General features: G+C 41.9%; 2 protein-coding genes across 3 annotated transcripts; one reads left to right on the top strand and one right to left on the bottom strand.

The window, feature by feature from the left end:
* Positions 1-9846: 9846 nt before the first annotated feature.
* Positions 9847-16817, bottom strand: LOC112226150 (hsc70-interacting protein-like). Its single transcript, XM_024390442.2, has 13 exons — positions 16658-16817; positions 16222-16356; positions 15741-15789; positions 15542-15626; positions 13274-13347; positions 12978-13044; positions 12776-12860; positions 12566-12676; positions 11618-11720; positions 11397-11513; positions 11259-11310; positions 10842-11038; positions 9847-10737 (listed from the first exon to the last, which is right to left on the bottom strand). The coding sequence occupies exons 2-13, from the start codon at positions 16329-16331 to the stop codon at positions 10606-10608; spliced, it is 1182 nt and encodes a 393-aa protein (XP_024246210.2). The 5' UTR covers positions 16332-16356; positions 16658-16817; the 3' UTR covers positions 9847-10605.
* Positions 16818-16944: 127 nt separating this feature from the next.
* LOC112226142 (xaa-Pro aminopeptidase 3) lies at positions 16945-24093 on the top strand. 2 transcript variants are annotated; one of them, XM_024390430.2, is made up of 10 exons: positions 16946-17268; positions 17769-17891; positions 18099-18506; positions 18735-18919; positions 18995-19057; positions 19180-19293; positions 19472-19557; positions 19669-19852; positions 22953-23073; positions 23472-24093. In XM_024390430.2, the coding sequence occupies exons 1-10, from the start codon at positions 17196-17198 to the stop codon at positions 23642-23644; spliced, it is 1530 nt and encodes a 509-aa protein (XP_024246198.1). In that variant the 5' UTR covers positions 16946-17195; the 3' UTR covers positions 23645-24093. The 2 variants fall into 2 exon arrangements, with proteins under 2 accessions (XP_024246199.1, XP_024246198.1); XM_024390431.2 differs by lacking the exon at positions 18995-19057 and having other exon boundaries at positions 16945-17268.
* The last annotated feature ends 689 nt before the right edge of the window (positions 24094-24782 follow it).

The following is a 24782-nucleotide window of genomic DNA, read 5'->3' as shown; positions in this document are numbered from 1 at the left end:
CTCAAGATCTTGCACACTAATGAGATGCTATTGAGCCCAGACTACTACACTGTCTGAGCCAAGCACTAGATTCTTTCTGGTAAGTTTTGATTACAATACCGGGTGGGGTGAATATATTTTATATGACATACATGATTTTTTGTTAACTAGTAAATAGTAGCCTACAGCAATGTGTGTTTAAATAATTTCTAACTTGTTAACAGTTTCTGCTAGTTCGTTTTTGCTACCATGTGGGGTTTAGCTTGCTTGAGCCTGCTAACTGAGGAGTGTTAATTCACCTGTTTCCATACATGTTTCATTTTAAAACATTTATCTTACGAAGTTGTTTAATCTAACTGCTGAACTATTTATCTGTACATGGAATTGTATTTTTAAATTTTTTAATTAGCTCCCTTTTTTCTGATCTTCACAGGAAAATGCCATGGGCACTATCTGATGTGTGGAGACATTTCACTGCAGCTAATGTAGATGGAAAAGCTGTGTACATTTGCAAGTACTGTGCCAAATCATATGTGAAGAATACAACAAAGATGCAGAATCATCTGGCCATGTGCATAAAGTTCCCTCAGCGCTCACAACAAGCAACCTCTGACAAAAGTCCCTCTACTTCTATTCAAGGTGAAAATTATGAATCAGACACCTTATCGATAGCAACAGCTCATGGTCCTCCTGGAATCAAACATTTTTTTTTTACTCAATGGAGGAACGTAGTCAGTGAAATGCTGATGAATGTCTTGCTCGAGCTGTGTATGCAACTGGTTCACCTCTGATGCTCACAGGCAATGTGTATTGGAAGAGATTTCTGAATGTTCTTCGCCCAGCATACACCCCTCCAACCAGACATGCTTTATCTACTAATTTGCAGAGTTCAACAGAGTTCAAGTGAAGGTCAAGCAAATCATAGAGAAAGCAGACTGTATTGCAATCATCTCTGATGGGTGGTCTAATGTTTGTGGGCAAGGAATAATTAACTACAATCTCCACCCCTCAACCAGTATTCTACAAGAGCGCGCAGACACACCGGTCTCTACATTGCAGATGAGCTGAAGACCGTCATCAATGACCTTGGACCACAGAAGGTATTTGCACTGGTGACCAGACAATGCTGCGAACATGAAGGCTGCTTGGTCTAAAGTGGAGGAGTCCTACCCTCACATCACAACCATTGGCTGTGCTGCTCATGCATTGAATCTGTTCCTCAAGGACATCATGGCACTGAAAACAATGGATACACTCTACAAGACAGACAATGAAATGGTTAGGTATGTGAAGAGTCATCAAGTTATAGCAGCAATCTACCTCACAAACAAAGTGAGAAGAATAAGAGCACCACATTGAAGCTGCCCAGCAACACCTGTAGGGGTGGTGTTGTCATCATGTTTGACAGTCTCCTGGAGGGGAAGGGGTCTCTCCAAGAAATGGCCATATCACAGTCTGCCGATATGGACAGCCCCATCAAGAGGATCCTTGATGGGGCTGTCACCATAGCAGCATCCACCTGTAGCATGCGCTCCAGCAGCTATAGCTCACTGGTCGCCCCCAAAGCCAATTCCTCCTTTGGCCGCCTTTCCTTCCAGTTATCTGCTACCAATGACTGGAACGAACTGCAAAAATCACTGAAGCTGGAGACGCATATCTCCCTCACTAGCTTTAAGCACCAGCTGTCAGAGCAGCTCACAGATCACTGCGCCTGTACATAGCCCATCTGTAAATAAGCCATCCAACTCCCTCATCCTCATACTGTATTTATTTATCTTTTTCCTTTGCACCCCAGTATCTCTACTTGCACATTCATCTTCTTTACATCTACCATTCCAGTGTTTCATTGCTATATTGTAATTACTTTGCCACCATGGCCTATTTATTGCCTCCCTTATCTTACCTCATTAGCACACACTGTATATAGACTTTTTCTACTTTATTATTGACTATGTTTATTTATTCCATGTGTAACTCTGTGTTGTTGTATGTGTCGAACTGCTTTGCTTTATCTTGGCCAGGTCGCAGTTGTAAATGAGAACTTGTTCTCAACTAGCGTACCTGGTTAAATAAAGGTGACATTTTAAAAGAAATGTTCAAGAGGTGGACATTGAGGATTTCCGGGGAGAAGACATGGACGCCTGAGAGGAATACAACCAAAGCTTTAGCTTTTAGACTATCATTTTACAGATGTATGTTGACAACGTTTTTGGGAGATGCGATGGGTCATTGGGATCATTCAATATTCTCTTTCTTTTGTTGTTCAGTGAAATCATCCCATGTGAAGAGTCAACTCATTTAATTAAACTTCAATTCGTAACTACATTTTTTAAATTTCTATTGCAAGGAGTTAATCAATTGCAATTGTCTATTTATGATAAGGTAAAATGTTTGTTTCTGTCTCCATATGATATGGTAAATATATCCAATGCAAAAGACATTACATTTGACATTGCCAGGTCGCAATTGTAAATGAGAACTTGTTCTCAACTTGCCTACCTGGTTAAATAAAGGTAAAATAAATAAATAAATAAACATTTAAATGGTATTAATATTATTTTGCATATATTTCTGTTAATTCCCACAGAAAATGTCCACCTCTGAATATTCCCCAAAATGTGCAACCCTAGAAATAACAAGGATAACCCTGCTAAAAAAGTTTCAAGACAAAGTTTCTTACTTCTAAATTCCTTGAAGGATGAAACTACGAGTTTTCATAGCTTAATATTATATTACACCATGATGACAAACCCAGTTGGTCAGATTATCATCATTTTTCTCTGAATGATGCAAAGCACACATTGAGCAGTCTTCATTTGCATTGAAGACTGTAAACAAAAGAGGACCACATTGTTATGCATTGTTGACACATTTAAAGACACTTTCTGGAACCATTAGTTCTAATGGTTGTGCTTCAAAGACAAAATCTGTCCCTCACAGTTGCATGCTACATTGTTCTCTTGCTGTCTGTGCTTTGCCCCCTTCCCACGCCCTGTAGCAAACGGTTCCCCAAAGATCGTTTTTCTGCTTTACACAACCCATTGGAGCCAGAAGTTTACCTGAAAACACATAGTCAACCTGGTTGTAAGCTACTGTAAGTCTGAGAATTTCCCTCCTTTTTTCTGTGTTTCCTGTTAGCCTAAAGCAGAATTTAAATACCACCTCCCCTAATGGCTAAGTCATAAAAACAACAAGGTTCCATGAGATCACCATGTGGGATTTAGAAATATATGTAACATGAATTACAATAACTACAGTAGGTATATCAAACCTACATCAAAGTACATTAAACCTCCCAAAATGTATTTTCCAGTATCAGTATTTCCTTTTTCGGGCATTTTTTCCTGAGGTAATAGATTCAACACTTACAGCCAAATATTTTATACCCCTGTTATTCCCAGAACACATTCTAGAAAGGCTATAGATACACTGGTCACTTTATTAGGTACAACCCCCTTTGCGTCTGGAACAGCGTGAATTCAAAACTGTTGATTAAACTGAGTAAGGAGATAGACTGTTCAAGTTTTTAAATCCAGTTGGAGTTTACTACAGTCAGTACAAGTTGAGTGTTGGAATTATTTAAAAAAAACTGTTTTTCTGAGTTACAAAAGACCATCACAGACTGTGCTGTCATTTTGCACACTCTAAAATTCAAACAAACAGTAACAGATTATCTGAATACTTCTCTGCATGCTTTATTGTCTAGCAAGCCAAGACCATGGGACTTGGTGTGTGTAGGAGCAATGTATTTTTGTGAATAGGGTGGTGATCCTAATAAAGTGGCAACTGAGTGTAGATATCACAAACAACTCCTTTTGAGCAGTGTGTGTCTGTTATACGTTAGATCAATGGGTATAATTGTAAATCTGATCCCCAAGGTCCTCATTGGCTCACTTGGATATATAGAGTTGGAGGTAAAGAAATAAATATTCAACAAGGATATTAAAACACTGACAGAATTCTTTCATCCACATCCAGTCGCATAAATATGTATTTTAAAGTATAAATACCCTTCTAAGACCACTGTCTTTCTGGACATTTTTAAAAGGTTTGCAAATAGTTATTTCTGCAAGGAACGTGAATTGAAAGGGGTTTGGTAAAAGCTATGTAGGTAACGTAGTTTCTACACTGGTATAATGGGTATAATGTGTGGCAGTTGCACACCTCCCTGCTGAATTATGTAGAGCGGATTTGGGCCAGTTGATTATATTGTTTTCATGATCTTTTGTGAAAAACCTAATTTTCACGTAGGCTTTGTACTAGCAGTTTAAGAGAGCAAATAGCATAGGGACAGCTTGGTTGAAGTCCTAGTTTTTAATGGTTAGTTTCAGTAGATTGCAGAGGGGTTCACATACAGTTCAGAGACAAATAATAATGTATACATCTTATCCACCCTCTGGTATCTTTCAATACCCATGCTGATATACAGTGGGGGAAAAAAGTATTTAGTCAGCCACCAATTGTGCATGTTCTCCCACTTAAAAAGATGAGAGAGGCCTGTAATTTTCATCATAGGTACACTTCAACTATGACAGACAAAATGAGAAAAAAATCCAGAAAATCACATTGTATGATTTTTAATGAATTTATTTGCAAATTATGGTGGAAAATAAGTATTTGGTCAATAACAAAAGTTTATCTCAATACTTTGTTATATACCCTTTGTTGGCAATGACAGAGGTCAAACGTTTTCTGTAAGTCTTCACAAGGTTTTCACACACTGTTGCTGGTATTTTGGCCCATTCCTCCATGCAGATCTCCTCTAGAGCAGTGATGTTTTGGGGCTGTTGCTGGGCAACACAGACTTTCAACTCCCTCCAAAGATTTTCTATGGGGTTGTGATCTGGAGACTGGCTAGGCCACTCCAGGACCTTGAAATGCTTCTTACGAAGCCACTCCTTCGTTGCCCTGGCGGTGTGTTTGGGATCATTGTCATGCTGAAAGACCCAGCCACGTTTCATCTTCAATGCCCTTGCTGATGGATGGAGGTTTTCACTCAAAATCTCACGATACATGGCCTCATTCATTCTTTCCTTTACACGGATCAGTTGTCCTGGTCCCTTTGCAGAAAAACAGCCCCAAAGCATGATGTTTCCACCCCCATGCTTCACAGTAGGTATGGTGTTCTTTGGATGCAACTTTGTACTCCAAACACGACGAGTTGAGTTTTTACCAAAAAGTTCTATTTTGGTTTCATCTGACCATATGACATTCTCCCAATCTTCTTCTGGATCATCCAAATGCTCTCTAGCATAACGTCAGACGGGCCTGGACATGTACTGACTTAAGCAGGGGGACACGTCTGGCACTGCAGGATTTGAGTCCCTGGCGGCGTAGTGTGTTACTGATGGTAGGCTTTGTTACTTTGGTCTCAGCTCTCACCAGACATCACCAGCAACAACGTTGCCTATGGGCACAAACCCACCATCGCTTGACCAGACCGGACTGGCAAAAAGTGCTCTTCACTGACGAGTCACTGTTTTGTCTCACCAGGGGTGATGGTCGGATTCGCGTTCATCATCGACGGAAGGAGCGTTACACCAAGCGGGATCAATTTGGAGGTGGAGGGTCCGTCATAGTCTGGGTCGATGTGTGACAGCATCATCGGCCTGAGCTTGTTGTCATTGCAGGCAATCTCAACGCTGTGCGTTACAGGGAAGATATCCTCCTTCCCATGTGGTACCCTTCCTGCAGGCTCATTCTGACATGACCCTCCAGCATGACAATGCCACCAGACAATGAACCTTCCTGTCTCAGCCTCCGGTATTTATGCTGCAATAGTTTATGTGCCGGGGGGCTAGGGTCAGTCTGATATATCTGGAGTATTTCTCCTGTCTTACCCGGTGTCCTGTGTGAGTTTAAGAATGCTCTCTTTAATTCTCTCTCTTTCTCTCTCTCGGAAGACCTGAGCCCTAGGACCATGCCTCAGGACTACCTGGCCTGATGACTCCTTGCTGTCCCCAGTCCACCTGGTCGTGCTGCTGCTCCAGTTTCAACTGTTCTGCCTGCGGCTATGGAACCCTGACCTGTTTACCGGAAATGCTACCTGTCCCAGACCTACTGTTTTCAACTCTCTAGACACAGCATGAGCGGTAGAGATACTCTGAATGATCGGCTATGAAAAGCCAACTGACTTTTACTCCTGAGGTGCTGACCTGTTGCACCCTCTTCAACCACTGTGATTATTATTATTTGACCCTGCTGGTCATCTATGAACATTTGAACATCTTGGCCATGTTCTGTTATAATCTCCACCCGGCACAGCCAGAAGAGGACTGGCCACCCCTCATAGCCTGGTTCCTCTCTAGGTTTCTTCCTAGTTTCTGGCCTTTCTATGTAGTTTTTCCAAGCCACTGTGCTTCTACACCTGCATTGCTTGCTGTTTGGGGTTTTAGACTGGGTTTCTTTACAGCTCTTTGTGACATCAGCTGATGTAAGAAGGGCTTTATAAATACATTTGATTGATTGATTGACCAGTCATACTGCTCATTCTGTGCGTGATTTCCTGCAAGACAGGAATGTCAGTGTTCTGCCATGGCCAGCGAAGAGCCCGGATCTCCATCCCATTGAGCACGTCTGGGACCTGTTGGATTGGAGGGTGAGGGCCATTCCCCACAGAAATGTCCTGGAACTTGCAGGTGTCTTGGTGGAAGAGTGGAGTAACATCTCACAGCAAGAACTGGCAAATCTGGTGCAGTCCATGAGGAAGAGATGCACTGTAGTACTTAATGCAGCAGGTTGCCACACCAGATACTGACTGTTACTTTTGATTTTTGACCCCCCCCCCCCTTTGTTCAGGGAAACATTGTTCCATTTCTGTTCGTCACATGTCTGTGGAACTTGTTCAGTTTATGTCTCAGTTGTTGAATCTTATGTTCATACAAATATTTACACATGTTAAGTTTGCTGAAAATAAACGCACTTGACAGTGAGTGGACATTTATTTTTTTGCTGAGTTTAGTAGAACTCGGCTAGGCGAGGACAACATCTGTGCCTCGCATACTCCCTGTGTAGTGCTAGGGCAAAAAACAAAACGCTTGGAACCCCGGGGACAGAGTTTGGGAAATCCTGGTCTATACTATTGGATAGAGAGCAATCACTGCAGCTGTTCACGCCATGTTAGTGGCCAAATTAACATCTTCAAATCAAAACCCAACCTTAATTTATCCGTTGTGATGCACAGATGTTCCAAAATCTGCTTTAGATGAGACTGACTTTATTACCAAAATGATTTTATTTACACGTTGTAGTCAATTTGGACACTAGAATAACTGTTTCTGACTCAACTCGATGCAACATAGGCCGTTTTCAAAGGGATTCGTTGCTTTTCAAAAGGCTGTCCTTTTTAAAGTTTTTTTTAAGTGGCAATATTACTGTGTCCCTCTTGCGATGACATAGCAACAACATAGCTTCCTCAAAATAGTTAATCTAAACTAAATCAGGAAATCTGTAATTCGTTTAGATGTTTTGCCGACGAGGTCTGAGAAGCAAAATTGTACATCTAACTAAGATGTTTGGTGCAGTATTTCTCAAATGGAAAAATGTGCACGAAAACTCGTCTTCTCATTGAATGAATTACAACAAACAGTTAATTAAAGAACCCTGTACATATTTCCCACTGAGGGAGTTCTATTACTCTGACCCAGGTTGAACCGGGCAATGGCCTGTCACGTCATTGTGGCGGAAAAAGGGAGGGACTGGGCACTTTTAAAATCAAACAGTAATCTGCGCCCGCTCGGTCATATTGTCAACAAGGCAGCATGGTGTATCTTCCAGAAACATACATCTCTTTTACATAAAATACATTTTGCATTTTCAAACTACTTTTCATTGGGATGGCAGATAAAGCGTTTTTTTCATGTAAAAACACAGAATCCTACTCATCACTCAATGTGCTTAATTATGTCACTTTTGTTTTGAGACGATTTTGCTGTCAGCCAGAGTGGGCACCTGGCTCACGCCCAGGAGGCAAATCCGTTCCAAAACGAATGCAATCACTTTTCCTACTCAGAGTAGTTTAAACCGGGAAAGTATGAGTAGTTTAAACCGGGTGAAAAGTGATTGCGTTCGTCCCTTAAGGTCCTTGTGTAATTGTAATGTGATATTGTACCCCCTAGCTCGATTGTCCATTGTTTGTAATCTATGTATGCTTGTGTTCCCTCTTGTGCTTTATGTATTGATTTGTTGTTAATCAAAAAAAGAATTTAAAAAAAGAGAAAATTAGCACAGCAGCCTGTGGTACAGGCTGGAGGCCACAATGCCCAATTAGTCAGTGGCTAGGTTTCCATCCAATTGACTACAGATATTCATGTTTATATTCTAAAATCAGCATAAAGAAAATATGCGCATTTTCCCACCAGTAACAAGGTTTCCATACAACTTTTTTTATGTGAGTAAAGTCTAATGATAGGCCTGATGGAAACTGACGTTAAACTGTCCAAATGTCGACAAAAAATATGGGATATTTTTCTGTTGGTAAAATTAATTGTGCGAGAAATGTCGGTGGAAACGCTTTTATGTACAAATATTAATGAAGTAAACTTGGAATCACGTGATGACATGTGTGGTCCTCCAACTATGACTCGCTGGGAAAGCATGCAGTTGATTAGGCTACAGATTAAATAAATTATGTAGCTAATAGCCTACATAATTTGACTATTATGGATAAGAGTGATACTATTTTATTTAGTAAACAGCAGTCAAGCATCGATCATCATCTCACCAGAATCAGAACCTCAATATTTATTGGAAAGGAGTATGAATATCACCGTGCACATTCAGCACCCTTTGAAGTTCATCATAAATTATTTCATTTTATCCTAATAAACTGCATGGTTTCTTGGGTCGTAGTGGGAGGACCACACACCGGATCTTCGTGTTTCCAAGTTTACTTTGATGGTTTTTATATCATTATTTGCGCATAAAGGCGTTTCAATCGCCATTTTTACAACAAGATCCACCATATCATACGAGCAATTTATCGGTAGCATTTTTACAATTATACCGAAACCTGTTTCCATCAGAGCGGTCTTTTCTTCATTTTTTAAAATACATACAACTGTGGATGGAAACATGTTATAGAGCATCAAAACTGTGATCTATCATGGGTGAATTGGGACCGAATGACTTATCTACAAAGAATATTAAATAGTTATTTATGATGCAAGGTGATTTGTAAATTAGTCAATCACGCCTTGCTTTTGAAATCGTCTGCAATGACGAACGCGCCCAGTGATTGCCACTGCCTTTCGAAGCATTATGGAGATAACAATTGTCTGACTTGCGCCTGCCTACATGTTTGTTAGGGCGGAGGCAAGCCATCTATCTCATCATTATATACAGTATCCCTGCAAGTTTCTGCAGTTGCTCTTCAACAACTTCATTCTGCAGCCATGGCTGCATTGTGGGAGGCTCTACTGTCAACCAATATGTTAGGGTGTTTGTTTGACCCACGTGACCAAATGCATGACTGAAATGGGAACCAACGCGATTCATACAGTGGAGGCTGGTGAAGGGAGGACGGTTCATAGTAATGGCTGGAATGAAATTAAACACTCCATCCACAAATTACATTTAATCTACTCCATTCCAGCTACTACGGCCATCCTCCACTGGTGGATATATACAAATAAATGTGATATGAGGCATTCTGGTTGTAGCCAAAAATGTACACGCCTTGGGCCTCTTGACAAGTAGATTAATGATAAATTATTGGGAATTAATTGACAAATGCACCAAGGGCATTCAGAACTGGTGAAATGAAACAATGTTTTCCTAATGCCATGATCTGTGTTTACCATGGGGAATAATGGGAACTTACATTTTAATAACCAACTCATCTGATTAAAAACAACCATAACAAAATAATTTGCAACAACCAAATATTTATTGATTTGAATTGATATTTCCATTACGGTTTCAAAATCAAACAAAAAAAAATGAGTAATATCACTCATTTCTTGCATTTGGAAGGAGAGTCAGACATTAAAAAAAATGTACGTTACAGTGAAAGTGAGTAAAACAGAAAACCTGAGGGAAATAGTTTTACCACATCCACTCCTGATAGAAAACAAATAGCCATAGTTTTGATTGGCTCAGTAGAGAACACAGAAGATGACAACTCCATATAATAATGTCTCTAAAATGTTCCTCAGAGCTGGTGTCTAATGTGTGAGTCCTGTTTGACTATTCCAGATTCAGGTAAAAAAAAACAACAAGGGATCGGGTGGGTGGCAAGAGGAGTCAATGGGAATTCTAAATGAGAAGGCTCTGACAGGCTGTTTTGATTCCCCATTATTAACCAGTAGTGTTCCCATCAGTGTCCATGAGTTTGCTTGAGGAACCACTAAGAGCTAACAGCCCCAAATAGGTGGGCTCCATTTAAGAACATACAGTATAAGAGTTGCTGTTGACCACCCCTCCACAAACCCTTGTCTAGTGTAAAACTTGCTGCATGCCTCTAGTCTCCTCTTTATCCATCTGCCCATCAACATTACCCATTTGATCCATACACAGTGGAATAATCTCAAGCTTTTTAGCTCTCCCGACACCTGACAACATCCATTTGCTACTCTCCCGCCACTCGTTCTTCTTCCCGCTGCCCTCTTTTTTTCCTTCACCTCTCCTCTAGGGCGAAGGGCTCCCGAACTTGGCACTCAGCTTGGTGATGAGGGCCATGACCTTGGGGTTACCCTGGTACTTGGCGATGTTAGCTGGGTTCTGAGCCACATCCTGGAAAGCTGCCATCACCTCAGGGTCCTTGAGAAAAAACACAGGAGAGATGGGATTAGATATGGATACTGACATAGAATCCAAGCACTAACTGTAAGACTGCAAACACTTCAATTTAAGGAGCGTCGTACCTTCATGGCGTTGAGCACCTCCGGGTCGTTAAAGAGCTCTCCCAGACCAGGCATGCCGAAAGGAGAGCCTCCAGCCCCCCTGGGAAACCGCCAGCCCCCTGGGAAACCGCCAGCCCCCTGGGAAACCGCCAGCACCCCCTGGGAAACCGCCAGCACCCCTGGGAAACCGCCAGCACCCCCTGGGAAACCGCCAGCACCTACAGCATGAGACAAGGAACCCAGGATTAATGCGATTACAGGGCTCCAATGGACCCTTGGGCGATGGTCAGATAATGTAGAGCAGTGGTCACCAGCCCAGGTACTGGAGAATTACAGGGCCAGGGATTACAGGCCTTTGTTCAAGCCCTGCACTAACAAACCTGATTGAGCTAATCGACTTATCGTCAAGACATTTCATGAACCCATATTCCCTATTACCTGGGAAACCTGGGAAGCCACCTCCTCCTGCTGCTTGTCGAGCCTCCTCCTCCTATGCAGAGTTTTAAAAAAATGTTTATGTTGAGACACTATTTTGAAATTCTTATTCTCCTCTCTGTTCTTGCACCAAACACTCACCCTCTGAGCTTTCTCATGTTCTTCCCTCGCTTTCTTTACCCTCTCCTTCCTGTCCTTGATTTCTTGCTCCTCCCTCTTGCGCTCATACTTGCGCCGGTGCTCAATGATTTTGTTAGCCTGAGTAGAGAAATAGCATGAGTTGAAAGTCAGACCAGAACACACTGATTGACCAGACAACCTTGAAACTGCTCTGGTTTAAAAGACAGTTAGTGGCTGGGTACCTTGGGCTGGACCTCTTTCAGCATGGCACTGGCGTCCTCGTCGTAGTCCAGTTTGCAGGCAGTGGCCAGGTCCTTCGCTGCCTCCTCCCAGTGCCCCAGCAACCTGACACACAAAGAGGAAAGAGACTCAAAGTATTGTATTAGGGGTGTGCCAAAATGGCCATACTCGTAATCGTATCTGTAAAATGACAGTTGATAGTCGGATCAGATGATACTCGTGACCGGAAAAAATAGAAGTGTTTTAATATTTTATTTACCTATGGACTTATTAGATGTTGACAAAATACCTCCTTGCACATTCACTGCAAAATAAAGCTGCAGATTAGGAGCAGCACGCGGCGGTGTGTGTCTGTGTCCTCAACTTGCAGCGGGCAGCCAAGTTTGCTGACACTCAGTCAGAATGCCCATCAGCGTTTCATATTTTCCCCCCTACCCATGCCTCGCATGTTAGATATTATGCACATAGATAGCAAACGTCCTCGCCATGTGATTTATCATAGTAGCAATCTAAATTATCAGACCGAAAAATATGCAAGAAAAACTGATCTTAATCAGAACGAAAAATATGCAAGGAACACTGATCTGGTGAAATGATGACATGAGTGGACAAAGAAATACAGCTTCACTCTATCCAATCAGAGCAGCATGATCAACGTACAGCCATCTCTTTTCTTTAGACAGATAGCCAGTTGAGCTATTTAGACCATGTAGAACCTTGCACATTACTGACTAACTTGAGAAAGATGTGTGCTGATACTCAAATTATTTTTTCAGATCATAGATTATAACAAAATACTCCGATCACAATCGTATCCAGAAAATTGCCCATATCCCTTACGATCCTCATTTTGTCAGAATACTCAGCACCCCCCTATATTGTATTACTTATAAATCATATACAACTGCATTGTGTCGGAGTTTGAATATGCAGCCTATCAAGCAGCATACTTGTGAGCTTTCCCCCTCCACTTGTAGGGCTGTGCAGAATCTGGGTTGATGTCAATGGCTCTGTCGCAGTCCCGCTTAGCTGCATTGGGTTTCTGCATCCGGATGTAGACGCTGGCAAAGAACATACGTCAGTCTGTATGAATACTACGTGATCATGTACTAGAGCACATCATGTGGTATGGCATTGTTAAGTCTAGCAGTGGGACTCACCTAGCCCTCTTGGCATACATGATAGCTACCCGTGGATTGAGTTTGATGGCTTCAGTGAAGAGGTCCAGGGCTTTCTGCAAGTCACCTGTATTTGACAGCACCAAAAAGTGATACTTATAACCACTGGTCATTAAAATATCTTCCCGATTTACTACAAGGTCAGTGCAATGGCAATGCAAGAACCTTAGAACAAACAACCCACCTTCTCCTAATGCTTCGATAGCTCCCATCTTCTTCTCGTTGGCCTGGTCCATCATTTCATCTGTCACCTAAAGGAACAAGAACACACTATTTATCTGCAAGACATGAGATGCCAAGAGGTCTTCTGCTTTGACTGGTAAATTTCAAGCAGTCTTCTTCAGGCCTTGCATGCTCACTGGATGCATTTCTCATTAGTTCTCATCTGCAGAAACTCCCCAAATGAAAAGCACTTCATGCACTCTCCCATCCTTATGTTATATTAATAACGGATGTCTTCAGTAGAGTAAATATTCTCACCTCCAGATTTTCTAAGTCTCCCATCTCCTGAGGTTCATCTGTGTCTGGCTCAATCACCCCATCTTGGTCGATCTCTGAAGAAGCAAAGGGATCCATCAAGGACTTCAGAATTTTAGAAGATATGAGAGACACTGAAAACTTGCGCCTCTAATTCCGTTATTGTATGTCGTATACAGTGGCAACCCGTCATTCAGGAGGGGTGGGACAGAGCCCCACCTGTTTTAATCCCCACATTTTTTGTGGGCTTGCCTGTTTAGCATGTTATTTTGGCATTAATACGAGTCACATATCAGTTTGCAAACAATGTAAAATAAATATATATAATTGAGTTAATAAAGCCACATACAAATATAGTCTTTCAGCCTAGCTCAGTGCTTTCTGTGACGGTGGGGCAAGCCAGCAGAAAATAGGAGCGTTGCGCCGTGATTGGCTCAGTGTTCTGTCACGCATGGGGACACTAAGTCACAACCAAGTCGTAAGGGTAGACATCGAAAATTCAAGCCCTTTGGCTCCTGCCATAGAATTGCATTAGTAGTGCCCTTCCAAGAAGGCTCAAGGTCATTGGCCACAGATAAAATCACGTCAAATCATGATATGTACAGTAGCTTTGATTGGACTGATCATGTCAACATCTTACTTTCAAAATCTTAGCTAGCAGTCATCAATTAGACAATCTACAGGCAAATCCTTTTTAAACCTTGTCATATGAAAATAAATAATGGAGAAATTATAGTTAAAATGTTTAATTTTTTAAAATTTAAACTTAATTTAATAGATAAAATGCATTGGTGCTCATTGGAAATCGCAAATTCAACAATGAGTGGTTTGGAAGGAATTTGTGACAGTGGTTAACTGCAAGAATTGCAACTGGGAAGTCGGGAATAAACAAGCTCAGACTGGGAATATACGTTTTGAACAGTCATCCAAATCCAACTCGGAAATGTAAATCTGGCCCGTCTTTTTTTGATGACAAAATGTTCCTGCGAAGGACCACTGCGCCACCTTCCTGTTCAAGTGAGCACATCACAAGTCCAAAAATGTCTTATATGCTGCTGCATAAATTATGTAATATGCCAGGGAGATATGTATACTGTAACTAAGAAAGTAATACTAAGTATATGTTGCGTAGTAAACTGTTAGTAGACCATGTACCTCACCCTAATAATTTGGTCTATTTTCACCTCTTAATTTCACCTAACGTTACTGTTCTGACTCAGTGGTGCACATGTAGCCTATAACCTGTTTGAGAAATGTCATCATTGAATATTGTAAGAGCTTTCATTGTGTGCTTATATGCCCCTTTATTTATCCTATGGTTCTGATTTGGTATACAGGGAAAACACTAAGAACAGCCCATGTTCTGAATTATGTCGCTATACATTTCAAAAGTGCAGAACAAATAGTTATATTTACTACATCCGTCCTGGTTCGCTCATTAATGTCTTAATCGAAATTACAGATGACCTCTTAACCGCTTGTCGTCCCCTTATACCATAGTTTGTACATCTCAATTGTCAGTAGAAACCACATTTGTTTAAGCAAGTCAGTCATATCATCTGTTTTTTTTTAAAGGCAGTAAATGAGGCTGAATGAACTGTTTCGCTGCCAGACAATGCTCTGCTAGTGGCCAAGTATAGCAGTGGTAAGGTGTTGGAACTGCTGTAGGGACAGCTTTATGTAGGTCTTAACAGTTTGTGGGCACCGTGTCACCGTTATAGTGCAATTAATTTATTGTTTAGTGGTGCAATTATTATTTTTTTGCCCCACCACGATTTACATGCTACAATCGGCACTCTTTGTTTAAGCACTGCTCAAGAGCTTAGCAATCAGTTTATAAGGCAGCATTACAAACTGTGTGGTCATGCAAAGTATTGTTTGTTATTCACTGTATCACTGAATGTATTAGATGGAATGGAACTGTAAATGTCTGGGTGATGATTTATTGATATGGTGTGTGAGTCGAAAAAATAATTTCCTTTTGGCCTGTGTACCCATTTTCTTTACGAACTAATTTTTTTTTAACCTTTATTTAACTAGGCAAGTCAGTTAAGAACAATTTCTTATTTTCAATGACAGCCTAGGAACAGTGGGTTAACTGCCTGTTCAGGGGCAGAACGACAGATTTGTACCTTGTCAGCTCGGGGGTTTGAGCTTGCAACCTTCCGGTTACTAGTCCAACGCTCTAACCACTAGGCTACGCTGCCGCCCCCAATGGGTGACTGTGGGAAAATGTGTGGGCCAGGTGTGAGAAAGCTGCCATGGACATACCTAATTCACTCTCCTCACTCTCAGAGGGGGCATGGGGCTCAGGAGCAGAGGCAGGGGGAGGAGCTCCAGCACATGGACACCCACCCTGAAATGAAGGGTGGGTGGGTGAAATGAAGGGTTAGTTTTATTGGCTGAACTGTACTGGTAGGCTGTCAAATATAGCAACTGGATGGATATATGAAACAAGTCATACTTATACCTTGCATGAAGAGTCATTTTGGGGGGCTTGTGGAATTGTAGCTCCCATTCTGAAAAAAAGAGTATCTTCTTTCAAATTTGAATTCTCTCCAATATGAGCCTTTAAATTTTGCCAATTGCTGCCAGTACATGTTGGTGTATTACTTAGTACAGTAGGAATTCATATCTTTTATTCAATTAATAAAAGTACTTTGTACTGACTTAGACAGAGAGAAATATGCCTGATATTTAGCAGCAGTGAGTGGGTGTGACTGCGGCGTTCCCGTTCAGGGTAGTTGGGGAATTGGCAACACAAATCACACGAAATTGCATTAACAATGATTTCATTCAATTAACTCTAATACTATTGATATCCGGGGAATAAACCGGGTTCTTAACATGGGTTGATCCGACTCCTAACAGATAGTGGCCTGCTACTTTTGACGATAAAGAGTAACTGCACGCTTGACGCTGTGCGATAAACAGAAGGATTATCAACTGACCCTTGTAACCAGGCCCGGAGGAAGCCGAGCTCGGGAAGGTGCAATATGGAGGGATTTTCGTCGCACAACTTCACGAAGGCCTTCAACTCATGCACTTTCCGCGGGTCCATTCTCACTTCACAGGTCCAGCACACGCTACACAACAAGAAAGTGCGAGGAAGTCAAAATGAAACTGCTAGCTAAGTATGAGCATTGATAGCATACACATGTGCTGCACAGCCTCATTAGTATTATTAACTCCTTTATCTCAGAAAACAGTTTGTCCCAGGGCACGTGCAGAAATGTAGCATGGATTGTGAGGATAGAATATTCTGGAATTTTGTCGAGTTAGTCATGCCGTGGGGATTATATGAATGCATGATAAAATCAGGGAAAACAAACCAGAAAGGTGAATTATTTCCAATAAAACAACGTATATGAGGGTTAGATTAGCTACCTGTATGACCAGACAGCTCTTCAACGAGTGGTAGCTTCGAGTAGAGGGATGCAACCAAGCCGCCACAACAATCGCTATAAATTACTAGTCGATGGTGTATGTTGGTTGTTCCGTAGATGTTTTTAACGCAGGCATTAATTAGATAAAAACATATGACAAACAAAACAAGCGATGAGGTCCTCCGTGAATGGATCAAGTCGCAAACAAAAGAGGTCATAGAATTGCTATCCAATCAAAAAACCTAATATTGTACTTCCACCAATGGTAACGATTTGTCTTACAGGGGAGGCTGAAACTTGTCACCTTACAAGCACGGCAGACAGACGCATTTAGCGACATGATACAGTCACACATTCCTACATGTTGGCTGTCGTATGAAGAGGTAGTCGTTTTATATAGTTTACGTTTGATGTCTAGTCTGCTAAAGTATTTATATTTTATGTAATTGTGTATACCGCAATACAATTTAGCGCCACCACTTGTGGACATCATGATGATGGGAGTTAACTGTCGCTGATAGTCTGACCGACTTGCAACAATGTTGCCCTCACTTAACATTTTGACCAGATCCATTACCCAATTGGTGTCACACTCAAAGTTTTGGAGTCAATGTGAGTGGTGAAATATTTGGTTATTTTTATTACAATGGTAGATTGTCATTTTTATATCTGGCCACTGTCCAGACAAATGAGCTTATCTAACTACTGTAGTCAGGGTCAAGATCACAATTGTGTACTCTTGACGTCCTTTTCTCAAATCCTATTGGAGGAGAAGGCCCGAGGGGCGGGACCTCTTGCTTTCTCATCCAATGGGTTTTAAAAGAGGACGCGTGGAGAATGCAATTGAGATCTTCCCCATGATTTATGCAAGCTAATTTCACATTGTATGTTTGTATAACACAAATGCTCGCCTCAGCAAGATGGAAGGTATAATGGATGTTATTCCCCAATGATATGTCATACTTTTATTATAGGATCAACTTATATCATGTATAAATCTTAAATCATGTAGATTTGTATGGCCAGCTGATTGTGGAAGATTCTGTAAGACCTAGGTGAAAAATAACTGAATTTATTTGCAAACTTTCCCCTCATTGGTAACCTCTCTGCAGGTCATCTGTGGTGCCCATGCCGGAATGTCTCCGTTATACCAGGAGGGTGGAAACCACGGAAGGTTCCACCAAGATACCTCGGACAGCTAAGCCCCTTCACTCATCCACACCTCATAAAAAATGGTGAATGTACTCATGGGCATACAGCTATGTCCCATTTCTGCCAATCAGTTACTCTACATAATTTACCCTATATCAAAGCTCATTGTTATCTTATTCACAACAGCAAACTATGGGTATGAATACTGTTGTAGTACAGTGCAGTCGCTTCAGGGAGTTTTGAATGGTGGGTGTATAACTTCTTCTTCCCCTTCTTGCTCTCTGTCACAGGTGAGGTGACCCCTGGCTTAACCCAAACAGAGTTTGATCTCCGTCGGCAAAGACTGGCCTCTCTCATCGAGGTTCAGGCAGATCGGCTGGGACCCACTGCTTCGTCCAACAAACACCTCGTCATTGTCCTGTCCCACCCAATCTGCTACATGACCAATGACATCCCCTACCCCTTCCACCAGAACCAGGACTTCCTCTACCTCACAGGCATCCTTGAACCAGACAGCGCCCTGGTTCTATGTGGTACTGGCCGCCCGGACCAGGCCATCCTCTTTGTACCCCGCAGGGACCCAGCCAGGGAGCTGTGGGACGGGCCCAGGTCAGGGAAGGACGGGGCGGCAGCGTTGACGGGGGTGGAGAGGGTCCACTGCACAGAAGAGTTGGGACTTGTACTCAAAAGCCTTAAAGGTCGGGGGTAACTAGGAGAAAGTCATTTGAACATACATATTTTAGAGTAAATGTTACTCTTGGGATGAAAGATTAGGGATTAAAAGCCTGAGGAACATAGCTCCAAATTGTGGATCAAATTTTAATTCTGAAACAAATGCAACTGTTTGAACCATTTCAAAGTGATGTAAAGAAATTAGACAAACTATATCACTAACAATTTTACTCTGATTGTTCCCTCTCTCTCAGGTAGCACTGTGTGGTATGATGGCTCCAAGCCCTGCCACCCTGGGCTCCACCAAACCCATGTTCGGCCTCTGCTGGAAGGGGGGCCCATAGTGCGCTCTCTCAGACCCCTTACACACTCCCTCAGGGCCCTCAAGAGCCCAGCCGAGGTGGCTCTCATGAAGGAGGCTGGTCGCATCACAGCACAGGTGAGTCACCTCACACACGCCATGAGTGAAGCACTCCCAACTGTTCACATAAACCCTCTGCATCCCCTCTTTCAGGCATTCAAAAAGACTATGAGTATGTCTCAAGGGGATATTGATGAAGCTCTACTGTATGCTAAAGTGAGTTACAGGTCTTTAGACACTTTATAATTAGGGTGTGTTGTCATTGAAAATATGGTTTAACACCTATGGTAGCAACGATAATGATGAAATGTTAATGTGAATCTCTTTCTCAATCCCAGTTTGATTTTGAGTGCCGTGCCCACGGAGCCAATTTCTTGGCCTATCCTCCTGTGGTTGCTGGTGGAAACCGAGCCAATACACTTCATTACATAAACAACAACCAGATTGTCAAGGTGAAGGGACATATGCAATGTTGCTGCTGAATGTGGGCCCATAATTCTGAGGTCAGAAGATTTAGAATTCTTAACACCCCAGCATTGCCACGATGGCACATACTACATCTACCAGTAACTCTGTCTGTGTCCAGACAAATAAGACTTTGCCCAATTCCTTGTCTTTTCTTTCTCTAAGAATGGGGAGATGGTGCTACTTGATGGAGGGTGTGAATACTTTTGTTATGTCAGTGATATTACTCGCACCTGGCCGGTGAACGGAAAGTAAGTTGCATCAACAGAGATACCATTTTGGATGTTCGCTCCTTCTCTCCTCTCTCTCCCTCCTTTTAATGAAGTCTCCTTTTCTACCCCTCTCTTGCATGGTGAGCCCAGGTTCAGCCCTGCCCAGGCAGAGTTGTATGAGGGGGTGTTGGAGGTGCAGAAGGCCTGTCTGTCTCTGTGCTCCCCAGGAGTCAGTCTGGACCACATCTACAGCACCATGTTGGCTCTGCTGGGACGCCAACTCAAACAGCTGAGTATCGTGAAGGGCTCCACCAGTGATGCTGATACACTTAAGGTACGCTCAGTGTCGCTGTGTCCTTCTGCTCAAAGTAGTTCCATAGTTGGAGAAAATAACTCCAGGTCCAGGTTAACTGATAATGATATCAAATGCATGCATAGATAACTGAAGGGTGTTCAGCATCAATGTAAATGATATCGCTTACTTACTCAAATGTTTTAATAGTAATATTTAATTGAAAGTAATAGGTTATATTTTGTGGCTTAGGGGGACCATGGAGACTCAATGGCTAGGAAAGAGTATTAGAGGTTAATGCTGTGTATCAAAAAACCTATTGGATAACAAACACTAATACTGATAACGTTCAGTAATAAACCATATAGGTCCTTTATAATCCTAAATTATTACATTTATGTGTAGAAACTTCAGACCATTGACCTTTTTAATTCAGATTGGTAAGAAATGTCAGGACCTGAGTTAGATTGCACATTTCCTGACAGTAAAAAGGCTCCCGAGTGGCACAGTGGTCTAAGTGCAAGAGGTGTCACTACAGACCCTGGTTTGATTTCCGGCTGTATCACAACTGGTCGTGATTGGGAGTACGATAGGGTGGCGCACAATTGGCCCAGCGTCGTCTGGGTTAGGGTTTAGCCGGGGTAGGCCGTCATTTTAAATAAGAATTTGTTCTTAACTGACTTGCCTAGTTAAATAAACATTTTAAAAATCAGCAAAAATAATGGCAAGTCTAGATCGGATTTTACATTTGGATTCAGACAGTTCAAGAATCAGTCTTTAACACCACTGATTTCAAAATGCGTACAGTCCAGAGACATGGTTAATTACCGACAGAACAATCTAGACATGTCAACACAAGCGTGCAGTTTCTTCCGTGTCGAATGTGAAAAACAGGCAGAGTTCTCTGGTGCAATACCCAGGAAAGCGTATAGTTTCTCCCAGGATGCAACATGGTAAAAACACTAAAATCTCTCTGTGTTTATGGGGCATCGGTCCCTAAATTCATCATCCCCAGTAAGAGTCTAGGGTAGACAATGGCAACATGTTTGTTTGTAGCTTAACGATCAATGTGAGAAATAACCATACGTTTTCTAAGACTCCGATTAAAAATATTAGGCCTATGAGGTTGCACAATAATCAGGCCTTGATGGTAGTTGGGAGAAGACCGAAAGGTCGGGGCCAAGGGTTGCAGCACGCCACAGGAGTAGCCTAGGTATCACACCGGCTTGTGTTGGGAGGCTGGGTAGGAGAGAAGGCAATCAGCAAGACCGGCGTGTGGTGGAGGAGCTTTCAGCAATGGCACCGGAGCGATTGATATCGGTTTGCTTTCTCAATTTATAGTTATTTTATAAATGTTTAGAGTGACCAGTGTAATTTGTCACCAAAAGATGGACATGCCATTGCCATGATAGGCATTCTAGCAGTACCAGATGGTCTCAAAATGGCCTAGAATAGGGGGTCTTAAACTTTTTTGGTCTGGGACCCCATTTGGATAAAAAAAAAAAAAAATAGTGACCCCAACAGTAAAAAAATAAAAAAAATAAAAAGTGATGTAATCAACGGCCAATGTTAACTTTAAAATGTTTTGGCTCTGAGTCTATTACAAATCACTCTGACAGTATTTCAATCGGTATGGTTTGAAATGCATCAGAAAGGTTTTGGGAAATTCAGAAGATTCAGGCAATAAATAATGTTGTATGATCTTCTGTGTAGAAAATAACATCACCCCAAGTCTGATTTAGTGCCTAATCTTGTCCACTCGGTTGTAGTAAGAAAACAGAAACCGCTCTGTTCATTACTGTATTTAGCATCAGTTACTGATACATCAATTACTGATGTAACCCCAGTTCTATGAACTAAATGCAAATTCTCTCGTGACCCCACTACAAATCAGGTAACCACACATGGGGTCGCAACCCCTAGTTTGGGAAAACCTGGCTTAGAACATGTTAAAGTTAAAAGAACACAACACAGGATGTTTAAGGAAATATATTTAACATTTTATTCCAAAACCATCACACTGTTGTAGTAGTGTGATGTACTAATGTTGGAGTAATGATTAATAAATGGTGAGCAAACTGTTTAAATGCCTTGTAAATGGTTTGTTACTGACCATTATTATAAAGTGTTAGGCCTACCCATGATGGCAGTTAGCCTAGCGATCAGAGCGTTAGGCCAGTAACTGAAAGGTCGCTGGTTCAAATAAATGAGATGACAAGGTGAAAAATCTGACTGCCCTTGAACAAGGCACTTAACCCTAATTTACTCCAGGGGTGCTGTACTACTATGACTGACCCTGTAAAACAACACATTTCACTGCACCCATCCGGTGTATGTGACAAATATATGTCAAAATGAAAGGCAGACACAGAACTGAAAGAAGGGACCCTATAAGTCACAGTTAAAATCTTTTCTGGGCAAAGAATCCTGGAACTTTGGATATTTTGTGTTTACTTTGCTCTCTCGAATGGTCTGTGGTCAGGAAATGACATTAACGTCTTCTGGCCCATTTTAAACTGTAAAGTAGTGACCTAATTACACCCTTCGCAAAGCACAATATCCATGTGTACTACCTATAATCGAGGCATCACTTTTCTGTAGCAATTCAACTCGGGGGGAGAAATCAAGCCAAACCAAAATGTAATATACATTTGATTGAGCAGCTGTGCTCTTTCAAAAGTTTTGGATTGCGAATTAAAGTGTAATCAATTACTGAAATATTTACTAACAATCCTGACTAGCAAATGCCTCTTGAGATTAATAGTGTACTCCAATCCAAATGTTGTCCAGTTGAGCAGGTATATTTAGAATATATGCTCATTAAATAAGAAAGCAGTAGTCTAGCTGTGGTAATTTTGGTAGATACATTTTTATTTGTACTTATGGGACCAACACAGTCCTTCCCTCCTGAAATACACATTTTAGATGTCATTGATAGATAAAAGTAGATGAATACCAGCAGTAATAAATTAACTTACATTTCTCAAACTGAAACTTGACCATAGATAAATCTAGATTTGTAATGGAAGGGAACTTTATCACCACATAGAATGAATTTTCTGTGAGATATTGGAACATTGAGTGCAGAGCTTGGGCATGCAGTGTACTTTGTTGCTTCGGTGACCTGTATTGCTGCTTCTAGGCGGCGCGGCGCTACTGCCCCCACCATGTTGGTCACTACCTGGGCATGGATGTGCACGATACCCCTGAGCTTTCCCGCTCTCAGCCCCTCCAGCCTGGAATGGCAATCACAATAGAGCCAGGTACTGTATACATGAGCAAGGGTACAATCTCTCTCTCACTCACACAGTTCAGTTCTTCATATTAGTCATATTCAACTGATTGACAAACTTTGAGAAACTGTGCACTTTTTAGGCTGGATTAACACTCCACTAGGGGTATTCTGCCTTAGAGGCAACACTTTATTACTGCACCACATGCACAGTGGGCTCCACATAGTTTACATGGTAGAATGTAACTTTACACAAGTATCATTTATGTTTAGCTAAGGAGAATGTTGTGTAGTGTAAACCCAGCCTTCCCAGTGAAACAGCCAGAGATTCCTATACAAACACTGAAGCACCTACTGTTCCAGTGTTTAATGCATGTGTGTGCATGAATGCATCAAGTGACTACATTCCAGTCGATCTCTCTCTTTCAGGGCTGTACATATGTGAGGACGATGACCAGGTTCCAGAGCGATTCCGTGGACTTGGGGTGAGAATAGAGGACGACGTTGTGATTCAAGACGAGATAAACCCCTTGATCCTGTCCTCTGACACACCCAAAACCATTGCTGATGTTGAAAGAGCCTGTGCACAGAGTTGGGGCTGAGAGAGACCAGACATGGGGAGGGTATATACACCTTGCTCCCAACTGAAGTGTGACCGTATACACTCCTCAAAATGCTGAGTGTGAGCAAGAGTGAGTGTTCATCCCTATCGAGTGACTGGTCACATTTCAGTGGGTTCTTCTTCGGTATTGGCGATTGCACAATTTAATGTGCATCCTGCCAGCTAATGTGCGGGATGGAAACAGGGTTTCCCCAAAAAGCGTAACTACCAACAAAAAATGAACAAACTACCAAAAATAAAATGTCAAAACAACTTCACTGTTAAAAAATAAACTGATCTGATCCCTACACAGGCTCAGGGGGAGCCTGGGAGGGCGGGCTGTCTTCCGGCGCCAATACCCCTTCGAAGTGCTTCAGATGTATACTAAAAAAAATATAAAGTGTTGGTCCCATGTTTCATGAGCTGAAATAAAAGGTCCCTGAAATGTTCCATAGATGCAAAATGCTTATTACTCTCAAATTTTGTGCACAAATGTGTTTACATCTGTTAGTGAGTGTTTCTACTTTGCAAAGATAATCAATCCACCTGACAGGTGTGGCATATCAAGAAGCTGATTAAACAGCATGGTCATTAAACTGGTGCACTTCGTGATGGAGACAATAAAAGGCCACTCTAAAATGTGCAGTTGTCACACAACACAATGCCACAGATGTTGCAAGTTTTTAGGGAGCGTGCAGTTGGCATGGTGACTGCAGGAATGTCCAAACAGAGCTGTTGCCAGAGAATTTACGGTTAATTTCTCTACCATAAGCCACCTTCGACATCGTTTTAGAGAATTTGGCAGTACATCTGACCGGCCTCACAACCGCAGACCATGTTTAACAATGCCAGCCCAGGACCTCCACATCTGGTTTCTTCTCACTAGGGGATTGTCTGAGAAGGGGGAGGGTGTATTTCTGTCTGTAATAAAGCCCTTTTGTGGGGGAAAACTCATTCTGATGGGCTGGGTCTGGCTCCCAAGTGGGTGGGCTTATGCCCACCCATGGCTGTGCCCCTGCCCAGTCATGTGAAATCCATAGATTAGGGCCTAATTAATTTATTTAAATTGACTGGTTTCTTTCTATGAACTGTAACTCAGTGAAATGTTTGAAATTGTTGCATTTTTGCGTTAATATTTT

The sequence above is a fragment of the Oncorhynchus tshawytscha genome, linkage group LG27 (assembly GCF_018296145.1).
Source record: "Oncorhynchus tshawytscha isolate Ot180627B linkage group LG27, Otsh_v2.0, whole genome shotgun sequence".
Taxonomy (NCBI): domain Eukaryota; kingdom Metazoa; phylum Chordata; class Actinopteri; order Salmoniformes; family Salmonidae; genus Oncorhynchus; species Oncorhynchus tshawytscha.
This window is presented reverse-complemented; position numbering and strand designations above follow the sequence as displayed.